Genomic DNA, 12,701 nt, shown 5'->3' on the forward strand with positions numbered 1-12,701 from the left:
TGGTCAGAGTTGATGGAAAGATGGATGGAGCTAAATATAGGACAATCCTGGAGGAAAACCTGATAGAGGCTGCAGAAGACCTGAGACTGGGGTGTAGGTTCACCTTCCAGCGGGACAACAACCTTCAACATCCTGCAGAGCCACAATGGAGGGTTTTGATCAGAGCATATTCCTGTGTGTGAATGGCGCATATTGCTGTGTGTGAACGGCGCAGTCACAGTTCAGACCCAAATCCCAGAGAATCTGTGACAAGACGAGAAAATTACTGATCACAGATGTCTCCATCCGATCACTGAGCGAGAGCGAGGGGGCAAAGCTGGAGAGACAGACCCCAAAAGACTGCAGAGAAAGCTGGAGAGACAGACCCCAAAAGACTGCAGAGAAAGCTGGAGAGGCAGACTCCAAAAGACTGCAGTAAAAGGTGGGAGAGACAGACCCCAAAAGACTGCAGAGAAAGGTGGGAGAGACAGACCCCAAAAGACTGCAGGGAAAATTGGAGAGACAGACCCCAAAAGACTGCAGCAGAGAAAGGTGGGAGAGACAGACCCCAAAAGACTGCAGCAGAGAAAGGTGGAGAGACAGACCCCAAAAGACTTCAGCAATAATTGTAGACTAAGGTGGTCTTACAAAGTATTCACTCAAGGGGCTGAATACAAATGTACCTTTCAGTTTTCAGATTTATATTTTTAAAGTATTTAGAAAACCTCATATAATTTCCTTTACACGTCACTAATACTTGTTACTTTGTGTTGGTTTCACATAAAATCCCAATATAAAACAGTCACATTTGTGGGAGTAATGTGAAAAAATTTAGAAAAGTTCACAGGGTACAAATTCTTTTTTCAAGGCACTGTATATAATTGTATTCAGAAGATGCCCAGGTTATACCAGCATGCTCCATATTATTAGGTACTAGACAATGCTTAGGTTATACCATCTGTATTTGCAGCGCTGTTATCTTTTTTCACCTGATTACAGACACTATGATCCGTTCTTACTCAGATACAAGGTCGGCGATGACAAGATGGAAGCGTCTGATCTGAATAAGAACGTATCTCTCACGTACGCAGAGTTTATCCTCCTCCCGTTTCCTGGGGTGACCTTATACCGCCAGATCCTCGTTGTCCCATTTTTTGTGGCTTACAGTCTAATCCTGACACTCAATCTCCTTATTCCATTCACCATCTGGTGGGAGAGGAGCCTTCATGCCCCCATGTACATCCTCATCGGCCTCCTCCTCACCATGAACGTCATCAGCACCACTACCGTCATCCCCCAGATGTTGCTGAGCTTTTGGGGTCAGAACCGGATCTCTCTGTCCAGCTGCCTGGCTCAAATGTTCTTTGTCTACTCTGCTGTCATATTTAAGTCAGCAGTGTTCTTGCTGATGGCCTTCGACCGCTTTGTTGCCATCTGTCACCCACTGCGATACTACGATATTATCAACAGGAAGACATTGCTCCAGCTGTGGATGGCTGGACTCGCTCGGAATTGTATCCTTGTGTCTCTCGTTGTTTTCTTGGCCTCCAGGGTCCGATACTGTAAGTCCAACCTGATCCAAAACTTTGTGTGTGAGTTTGCGGTGCTCCTCAACTTGGCTTGTGGAGACATCTCGAGGACTCAGCTAGTTGGTCTAATGATGAGAACCGGGGTAACTGTCTCGGATGTCAGCATACTATTGGTCTGTTACCTGAGGGTTCTCCATGTAGCACTGAAGATTGCCGTGGGAAGTAGGAGACACAAAGCCCTGCGTACGTGTGGGATACATCTCTTAGTGGCTCTTACAGTCTACTCTTGTGGCTTCCTCTCCTTCATCTTCTATAAGGTCGAAGAATCTATTTCTCCCAACTCTCAGAACCTTTCCAGTGTTATCTTCTTCCTACTCCCGGCGGCTCTGAACCCCATTATCTATGGTTTAGGGGTGAATGAAATCAAAGACTGTTTGGTGAAGAAATTAATGTCAAAAATTTGTGGGCAACAGACATTGGTATCTCGCGTTGTTTGTTGACCACGTCAAGGTTTGGCCGCCAAGGCTGGACTTCTGTTCTTCATCCTGTCAATGACCACTTTTCTATGTATGTGTGTGATATCTGATATGTACATTACTGATGATACTTTTTAGGTGACTTTTGGGTATACGTTTATTGCTGCGAATATTTTAATCTGGTTGATGACATTTTACCTTTTCCCTCGGTCATGATAAATGCAGTAGCGCCAAAACAATGTTGTATGGGGTACTGTGCTAGAGCTACACTTGCTCACATGCAAATGCTACACTTATGCCGTATGAATTTCCACACAATTACAGGCATCATATCATACATATACGTCTGAATTACTTCAAGTCAGACCTGCTATGGACTAATCTACCGACAAATCGCTATTTACAAGCACCAAACACAAAAACAACAAAGCGACCAAAAAAAGTCCTGCAGTGGACTGCATGTACAAAATCTCAAATCTTTATTACATGTACAAAACAAACACAATCATTTGTAGCAACCTAAGAACTAAAGGCGCAAATACCACGTGCAACCGTACGCAGGACACTCAGCCAACCCAAGTTACAGCCGCATGATGGAAACCACACACACATGTAAATTGTGGTGTGAACACTACCAAGACCTGAACTGCTGTAGGATGTTGTCTATAATAAATTGTCTCTTGACACAAGTATTATGCATTAAAATGACAGCATCCATTGTTACCTTATGTAAGGTGGTCTTAATAGGAGAGGCTGCCGGAGAGCGTCCGCCCCAACGCGCGTTTCGGCAAACTTTCATCAGGGGGCGGTGCTACAATATATCCATAGTCTATTTATGTGTCCGGCAACCAATCGGCTTCCCTAAAGACCTTCATGACGCATATCCCGTCACCACAGTACGGGCGGTCCGCGACGTCAACATCATGTGAGTCCCGCATCATAGTCACATGGACTGTGACCAGCGCAGGTCCTCAACGATAGATGCCAAGTGCTGGGGAGCGCATGAAAATCGTGACGCGCATGCGTACCGACCCAAGGGAAATTATTGTAAGAGTGTGGGGATAAATATATTAATATAATCTGTCAACCCATCAAAGTGTGTCCACCCTGGAATCAAATGAGCCACATATTATTATATATGATTACATATATGATCGACTAATAGAGTCATCTTCACATCGCAAAAATATTGTCATAAAAATCAACCATATATAATATAAAGTATGGACAATTTTTCACTGACATAATTAGCCACAACTGCATGATGGAACAATATTTCACTGGCATAGTCAATTTCATCAGTGCCTCAATGTTTTGTAAATGTGCAATAATTCACAATTTTAAATACTTAGTACTATTGTATAAGTTCCCCCAATATCCAAGATTATCCCAACCGGAAAGCAGTATCAATCCTATTCTGATATAAAGTCCACACAAATAGCTATAATAATTACACCAAAATACATAAATAGAACAATGCGCATGTACAATGTAGACACGTCCATAATAAGAATACACCTTAATAACCATTAACATACAGTACAGACCAAAAGTTTGGACACACCTTCTCATTTAAAGATTTTTCTGTATTTTCATGACTATGAAAATTGTACATTCACACTGAAGGCATCAAAACTATGAATTACCACATGTGGAATTATATACTTAACAAAAAAGTGTGAAACAACTGAAAATATGTCTTATATTCTAGGTTCTTCACAGTAGCCACCTTTTGCTTTGATGACGGCTTTGCACACTCTTGGCATTCTCTTGATGAGCTTCAAGAGGTAGTCACCGGAAATGGTGTTCACTTCACAGGTGTGCCCTGTCAGGTTTAATAAGTGGGATTTCTTGCCTTATAAATGGGGTTGGGACCATCAGTTGTGTTGTGCAGAAGTCAGGTGGATACACAGCTGATTGTAATGCACACGCCCGGACTGACTGGCGTGTGCGTGTTTAGTACTTCCACTGTGCCATGAACCGGAGAGTGCCTGGAGGGGCGTAACTAAGTATCTGCTCGATCCGACCAAGGTCGCACGACGGCATACGACGCCAGTGCACCAGGGAGAAACCGAGCAGAGGGACCAGGGTCTACTCCAGGTCAGACTCCAGACACGGCTGTTGACCCACACCGGGGAATACAGGAACAGGCAGACTAGAGCGCAGGCTGGGTAGGGACCAGTACAGACTGGGAGACAAATTCGGAGCCGCAGATGCGGTAAACAAACAGAGTAAAGCGAAACCGCAGGTGTGGTAGTCAAGGCCGAGCAGAGCAGAACCGCAGACGCGGTAGACAAGGCAGAGCAGAGCAGAACCGCAGGCGCGGTGGACAAGGCTGAGCAGAGCAGAACCGCAGACGCGGTAGACAAGGCTGAGCAGAGCAAAACCGCATACGCGGTAGACAAAGCTGAGCAAAGCGAAACCGCAGACGCGGTGGACAGGGCTGAGCAAAGCGAAGCCGCAGACGCGGTGGACAGGGCTGAGCAAAGCGAAACCGCAGACGCGGTGGACAGGGCTGAGCAAAGCGAAATCGCAGACGCGGTGGACAGGGCTGAGCAAAGCGAAACCGCAGACGCGGTGGACAGGGCTGAGCAAAGCGAAACCGCAGACGCGGTGGACAGGGCTGAGCAAAGCGAAACCGCAGACGCGGTGGACAGGGCTGAGCAGGCAAGAACCGCTGAAGCGGCAAGCAAGGCAAAGCGGAGGGGACAGGGCTCAGTTCACATGGAACAGACAGGAAGGGAAAGGCAGAACCAGATACCCACAGGGTACTTGCAGAGAAGTAGCGAGTGGACCACAAACTCAAAAACGGAAGTACAGTGACAACGAGCAGGAGTTAGGTAAGAGTTCAGACTCTGTAGAAAAAGGGAAGGCACGGACATAGAGAAAAACAAAACAGGCTAGGAGAGTATTCAGACAAGAACAGACACAACAGCAAGATACAGGAGCGGGTCTAGGTATGCGGCCCCTAGAAGGCGGAACGAACAGGCAGGAGCGTGTTCACACAGGCCTGGAAATACAGCCTCCAGGATAGGCAGAAGACAACAGGCTAGAAGATAATACAGAGAGCACACAGTTCAGACACGGGAACTGATACCGAAGGCAGGAAACATAAACGGGACCTGGCATATCAGTGACCAGAAGCCAACTGACAGAACACAATGCTCAGGCATGGGTTAATTGGAGCAGCAGGTTTAAATACCAGATGACAGACAGCAATAGGCTGAGGACGCACAAGGGGTGTGTCTGCAGCAGGTACAAGAAACAGGAAGTGATCGGGCGCCGCCCTTAAGCAGCAGAAGCAGAGGCAAACAAACAGCATGGAGGGAAGCCAGGCTAGCATTCTGGACTGGAGATCAAGTGCGCGCTCTTGCACAGTGGGACATGGACCACTATGCAAGGACGCCGCCAGGTATGTTACAGTACCCCCCCCTTACGCCCCCTCTTCTTCAGGCCTGCCAGAATGTTCCGCAGGGAATTCGAGGACCAATCCTTCACTTCGAGGAGATCACTTCCACTGTCCACAGGAAAAACTGGTCTCATCTGGTTAGCTAGGATGCTACCTCCTATCCAGCCATCCTCAGCAACAGATGAAACGGGTGGAGTACCAGGAACAGCACACAAGGAAGTCTCTCTCCACATATTTTCAGGTGGCACCCCAGAGGGTACAGAAGACAACTGGAAGTCCTCCGCCGGGTTGGAGGGGGGCAGAGACTCGGGGGTAACCTCCGCTTCGGAGTACACTTGTTCAGACTCACTGGATGAAGCAGGCGAGGTATCAGGTACCGAGTATAGAAGAGTCTCTGTCCATTCGCTATCAAGTAGCACCCCGAAGGGTTCAGGAGACACCAGGAGGTCCTCTGCCGGGTCAGAGGAGTGCAGAGACTCGGGGGTAACCTCTGCTTCAGAAAACACTAGGTCGGACTCACTGGACGAAGCAGGTGAGGTATCGGGTGCCGAGTATAGAAAAGTCTCTGTCCATTCACCACCAGGTGGCACCCCGAAGGGTTCTGGAGACAACTGGAGGTCCTCCGCCTGGTCGGAGGGGTGTAGAGACTCGGGAATAACCTCTGCTTCGGAGTACACTAGGTTAGACTCACTAGGAGAAGCGAGCGAGGTATCAGATCCAGGATATAGGAAAGTCTCTGTCCATTCACCACCAGGTGGCACCCCGAAGGGTTCTGGAGACAACTGGAGGTCCTCCGCCTGGTTGGAGGGGTGTAGAGACTCAGGAGTAACCTCTGCTTCAGACTATACTAGGTTGGACTCACTGGACGAAGCGAGCGAGGTATCAGGTACAGAGTATAGGAGAGTCTCTGTCCATTCGCTACCAGGTAGCACCCTGAAGGGCTCAGGAGACAACTGGAGGTCCTCCGCCAGGTCGGAGGGGTGAAGAGACTCATGGGTAACCTCTGCTTCAGAGTACACTAGGTCGGACTCACTGAAAGAAGCGGGCGAGGTATCAGGTACCGAGTATAGGAGAGTCTCTGTCCATTCGCTATCAGGTAGCACCCCAAAGGGTTCAGGAGACAACTGGAGGTCCTCCGCCTGGTCGGAGGGGTATAAAGACTCGGGGATAACCTCTGCTTCGGAGTACACTAGGTCGGACTCACTGGAAGAAGCGGGCGAGGTATCAGGTACCGAGTATAGGAGAGTCTCTGTCCATTCGCTATCAGGTAGCAACCCGAAGGGTTCAGGAGACAACTGGAGGTCCCCCGCCTGGTCGGAGGGGTGTAGAGACTCGGGGATAACCTCTGCTTCGGAGTACACTAGGTCGAACTCACTGGACGAAGCGGGCGAGGTATCAGGTACAGAGTATAGGGAAGACTCTGTCCATTTGCTACCAGGTAGCACCCCGAAGGGTTCTGGAGACAACTGGAGGTCCTCTGCCTGGTCGGAGGGGTGTAGAGACTCGGGGTTAACTACCGCTTTGAGGTACCCATTGTCAGGATCACAGGACGGAGCGGACAAAGTATCGGGTACCGGGTGTAGGGAAGTCTCTCTCCATTTGTCATCAGGTGGTATCCCGGAGGATTCTAGGTGGGCAGAAGTCTCTTCGGGCAGGAGAACAGGTGCGCTACCCACGCATATTACCCGTAGGGGCTGCTCCGGGATACAGGGAAATGAAGCTTCAGCAGGGAATTCAAGGTTGGGATCAGGAGGTCTTTGGGAGGACAGACCCAGGCGTGACGGCTTGCCTCTACGCCTAGCACGTCTGGACTGCCTCTTGAGGTTGGGAGAAGTATTCCGAAGAGCGTAGTCATCCTGTGTGGATTCTGGATGGGCAGTAGTCTCTTCAGGCAGGAGGACTAGTGCGCTACCCACACACATTACCCATGGGGGCTGCTCCGGGATATTGGGAAGTGAAGCTTCAGCAGGAGCCTCCGGGTTAGGATCATCGAAGACCACTAGAAAGGCCACCAGGAAGGCCATTATGTCCAGGACGATAGGACCCTGTGCGTCCCATAGGGGGGTGATCCATTTCAAGGCATCACCCGCTAGGTAAGACATCATGAATCCCACCTTAGCCCGATCGGTGGGAAAACAAAGAGGGTAGAACTTGAAGTGTAGCATGCATTGCTCCACAAATGCACGACTCTGTCTTGGATCTCCATAGTACCGTGGCGGATCCGCAGGAACGAGTGCAGAAAGATCCATCTGGACGGTTGCGTAATTCGCCTGGAACTCAGCTAAAGAAAAAAAAAAAATATATATATATATATATATATATATATATATATATTTTTTTTTAATGCACGTATTCGCTGGAAAACGTCTCAGAGAGCGAAGGCCGTGGGGCTCAACGGGAACCATGGCCTGAGCATGCTGTAATGCACACGCCCGGACTGACTGGCGTGTGCGTGTTTAGTGGTTCCACTGTGCCATGAACCGGAGAGTGTCTGGAGGGGCGTAACTAAGTATCTGCCCGATCCGACCAAGGTCGCACGACGGCATACGACGCCAGTGCACCAGGGAGGAACCGAGCAGAGGGACCAGGGTCTACTCCAGGTCAGACTCCGGACACGGCTGTTGACCCACACCGGGGAATACAGGAACAGGCAGACTAGAGTGCAGGCTGGGTAGGGTCCAGTACAGACTGGGAGACAAATTCGGAGCCGCAGATGCGGTAAACAAACAGAGTAAAGCGAAACAGCAGGTGCGGTAGTCAAGGCCGAGCAGAGCAGAACCGCAGACGCGGTAGACAAGGCAGAGCAGAGCAGAACCGCAGAAGCGGTAGACAAGGCTGAGCAGAGCAGAACCGCAGACGCGGTAGACAAGGCTGAGCAGAGCAAAACCGCATACGCGGTAGACAAAGCTGAGCAAAGCTGAGCAAAGCGAAACCGCAGACGCGGTGGACAGGGCTGAGCAAAGCGAAACCGCAGACGCGGTGGACAGGGCTGAGCAAAGCGAAACCGCAGACGCGGTGGACAGGGCTGAGCAAAGCGAAACCGCAGACGCGGTGGACAGGGCTGAGCAGGCAAGAACCGCCGAAGCGGCAAGCAAGGCAGAGCGGAGGGGACAGGGCTCAGTTCACACGGAACAGACAGGAAGGGAAAGGCAGAACCAGATACCCACAGGGTACTTGCAGAGAAGTAGCGAGTGGACCACAAACTCACAAACGGAAGTACAGTGACAACAAGCAGGAGTTAGGTACGAGTTCAGACTCTGCAGAAAAATGGAAGGCACGGACACAGAGTAAAACAAAACAGGCTAGGAGAGTATTCAGACAAGAACAGACACAACAGCAAGATACACGAGCGGGTCTAGGTATGCGGCCCCTAGAAGGCGGAACGAACAGGCAGGAGCGTGTTCACACAGGCCTGGAAATACAGCCTCCAGGATAGGCAGAAGACAACAGGCTAGAAGATAATACAGACAGGACACAGTTCAGACACGGGAACTGATACCGAAGGCAGGAAACATAAACGGGACCTGGCATATCAGTGACCAGAAGCCAACTGACAGAACACAATGCTCAGGCATGGGTTAATTGGAGCAGCTGGTTTAAATACCAGATGACAAACAGCAATAGGCTGAGGACGCACAAGGGGTGTGCCTGCAGCAGGTACAAAAAACAGGAAGTGATCGGGCGCTGCACTTAAGCAGCAGAAGTAGAGGCAAACAAACAGCATGGAGGGAAGCCAGGCTAGCATTCTGGACTGGAGATCAAGTGCGCGCTCTTGCACAGTGGGAGATGGACCACTATGCAAGGACGCCGCCAGGTATGTTACACTGATAGTCCTACTGAATAGACTGTTAGAATTTGTATTATGGCAAGAAAAAAGCAGCTAAGTAAAGAAAAACGAGTGGCCATCATACTTTAAGAAATGAAGGTCAGTCAGTCCGAAAAATTGGGAAAACTTTGAAAGTGTCGCCAAGTGCAGTTGCAAAAACCATGAAGCGCTACAAAGAAACTGGCTCACATGAGGACCGTCCCAGGAAAGGAAGACCAAGAGTCACCTCTGCTTCTGAGGATAAGTTTATCCGAGTCACCAGCCTCAGAAATCGCAGGTTAACAGCACCTCAGATTAGAGACCAGGTCAATGCCACACAGAGTTCTAGCAGCAGACACATCTCTACAACAACTGTTAAGAGGAGACTTTGTGCAGCAGGCCTTCATGGTAAAATAGCTGCTAGGAAACCACTGCTAAGGACAGGCAACAAGCAGAAGAGACTTGTTTGGGCTAAAGAACACAAGGAATGGACATTAGACCAGTGGAAATCTGTGCTTTGGTCTGATTAGTCCAAATTTGAGATCTTTGGTTCCAACCACCGTGTCTTTGTGCGACGCAGAAAAGGTGAACGGATGGACTCTACATGCCTGGTTCCCACCGTGAAGCATGGAGGAGGAGGTGTGATGGTGTGGGGGGTGCTTTGCTGGTGACACAGCATGGCTACCACAGCATCTTGCAGCGGCATGCTATTCCATCCGGTTTGCGTTTAGTTGGACCATCATTTATTTTTAAACAGGACAATGACCCCAAACTCACCTCCAGGCTGTGTAAGGGCTATTTGACCAAGATGGAGAGTGATGGGGGGCTATGCCAGATGACCTGGCCTCCACAGTCACCAGACCTGAACCCAATCGAGATGGTTTGGGGTGAGCTGGACCGCAGAGTGAAGGCAAAAGGGCCAACAAGTGCTAAGCATCTCTGGGAACTCCTTCAAGATTGTTGGAAGACCATTTCCGGTGACTACCTCTTGAAGCTCATCAAGAGAATGCCAAGAGTGTGCAAAGCAGTCATCAAAGCAAAAGGTGGCTACTGTGAAGAACCTAGAATATAAGACATATTTTCAGCTGTTTCACACTTTTTTGTTAAGTATATAATTCCACATGTGGTAATTCATAGTTTTGATGCCTTCAGTGTGAATGGACAATTTTCATAGTCATGAAAATACAGAAAAATCTTTAAATGAGAAGGTGTGTCCAAACTTTTGGTGTGTACTGTATTCATTAAATACAGATAGACGTACATAATCAGCCAGTCCAATGGTGTATCAATAACATATATTCGCGATGCGTCATACATAAAGACACTGAGATGGATTAATCCCACGATGAATATGCTCAGAACACCGAATGATTGTAAGAATATCTAAAAATAATAATACAAAAATTAAAAACACCTTAAAAACAACAGCTAGACATGTGGCTGCATTCGGGCGATCAGATACATGGAACAAAACTAAGATGTTCATTTAATCGTTTGGGGTGATCTGTGTCCAAGGTCCAAATCCATCTAGATTCTAATCTAGCTAGGTGTTGACTTCATTTGCCCTCTCTCATCTTGAACCTGTAATTGGTCTATGCCTCTTATCCTAAGTCGTTTACTGTCACAATTATGGGCCATTTTAAAATTATGGGGTATGGTCCTGAGCGTGGATGGATCAGAGTGGCCAGCTGCGGCTTCAATACCCAATACATGCTCCATAACTCTCACTTTGAACTGACGCGTGGTCAGACCCACATATGTTAAGCCACATGGACATGTGGCGAAATATATGATATATCTAGAAGTACACGTAATGTGTTTACGGACGTCATAAGTCTTAGAACCAGATGAATTTTGGAATGTGTTTACCCTTTCCACATTTGGGCATGCAACACAGCGGCCGCACGGCTTACATCCAGGCACAGGACCAGCCCCGTCTAAGAATGTCAATTTCGGTTCGCTTTGGTAATAACTCCGTAGCAAATGATCCTGTAAATTTTTTGGCCTCCTAATTGTGATTTGAGACTTTTCAGATATAAATTTTGATATTGTTGAATCTGTCTGAAGAATAAGCCACGCTCTAGCCAAGCACGCTCTCATGCGAGAGAACTGGGCATGGTAGTTCGTGATGAACCTAACTTCCTCACTTTTACGTTCTTTTTCATTATTGTAAAGTAGGTCCGACCGTGTAGAATATTTAGCACGATTATATGCTCTTTTTACTGCCCGCTTACTATATCCCCTCTCATAGAAGCACAACTTTAAATCCTCCGCTTGTCTCTTGAAATCCGAGGCCTCTGAAAGAATCCTCCGCAAGCGGAGGCATTGGCCAATTGGCACAGACTGAACCATATAATTCGGATGGGAGGAGGAGGCGCGCAGCAGCATATTGGTGGCTGGATTTTTTCTAAAAATATTAGTCTGTAGATAGTTACTCTCATACCTCCTGATGGTTACATCCAAAAAATTTATTTTGTTTACATCAAATTCATAGGTAATGTGAATATTCACATCATTCTTATTTAACATGGCCATAAATTGATGTAATGTTTCTGCCGAGCCCTGCCAGATCAGCAGTATATCGTCAATGTACCGGGTCCAGAAGGGGACGCTGTCCATTGACAACTGCTGATCCGACAGGGTGAGGTCCCTCTCCCACAGCCCCAGGAACAAGTTGGCATATGCGGGGGCAAAGGATGCCCCCATGGCTGTCCCCTGGAGCTTCAGGTAGAAGGACACCTTAAACATGAAGAAGTTATGGGGTAATGAGAACTCCAATAGCTCTAGTATAAAAGCAATCATGTCCATACTTAAATAAGATGTCTCAAGAAAGAATTTTGTAGCTTTTAACCCATCTGTATGCCTGATGCTGGTGTAGAGAGATTCAACATCTCCAGCCACCAGCATCATATCGGGACTCAAGCTAAGACCATCAATTCTCTTCAAAAGATCCCCAGTATCCAACAGAAACGATGGAAGGGTCTCCACTAACGGCTGTAATTTTGAATCGATCCATCTATTTACATTTTCCAAGTAATTGCCCGCACCAGGTGGTGTTTCCATGTTTTTATGTAGTTTTGGAACTGGGGATCTCACTTCCTTCCGTAATATTGTGCTCCGTGGCCAGGTCCTCAAGTGTCCTCAGCGCTCTTTGTTCCTCCTCTGTTGGGAATAAAGTATATAATTTGTCATCAAAAAAATATTTTTTAAACATAAGACTCCTGGCAAAAAGATGCAAATCTTTGATAGCTGTGAACTTATCAAATCTCGATTTCGGCGAGAATGTAAGTCCTTTACTCAACAGTGCTAGATCTGTCTCATCTAACTGAGGTTTGCTAAGATTTATTACCTTCTTGTCCTTCTTGTCTGTCTCTGGTGATCTATAATATCGTCGTTTATATGGATGGAAATTTACATCACGTGCCGTTTTAAAATTCAGGCCAGATCTCGTGACCATCGATGATGATGATGATGCTACTGACGAATCACTCAGGGACGACAAT

General features: G+C 47.8%; 1 protein-coding gene across 1 annotated transcript; it reads left to right on the top strand.

Annotated features, from left to right (window-relative positions):
* Positions 1-1,024: 1,024 nt before the first annotated feature.
* LOC141243457 (olfactory receptor 52K1-like) lies at positions 1,025-2,008 on the top strand. The gene has a single exon (XM_073668929.1). The coding sequence runs from the start codon at positions 1,025-1,027 to the stop codon at positions 2,006-2,008; it is 984 nt and encodes a 327-aa protein (XP_073525030.1).
* Positions 2,009-12,701: the final 10,693 nt, after the last annotated feature.

Source organism: Phyllobates terribilis, unplaced genomic scaffold (assembly GCF_046119375.1).
Source record: "Phyllobates terribilis strain yellow unplaced genomic scaffold, ASM4611937v1 Scaffold_2__4_contigs__length_985480577, whole genome shotgun sequence".
NCBI classification, from domain to species: Eukaryota; Metazoa; Chordata; class Amphibia; order Anura; family Dendrobatidae; genus Phyllobates; species Phyllobates terribilis.

Bases quoted from the DNA above. Each gene is read 5' to 3' on its own strand.
- LOC141243457 (XM_073668929.1), top strand. From the start codon at position 1,025: ATGGAAGCGTCTGATCTGAATAAGAACGTATCTCTCACGTACGCAGAG.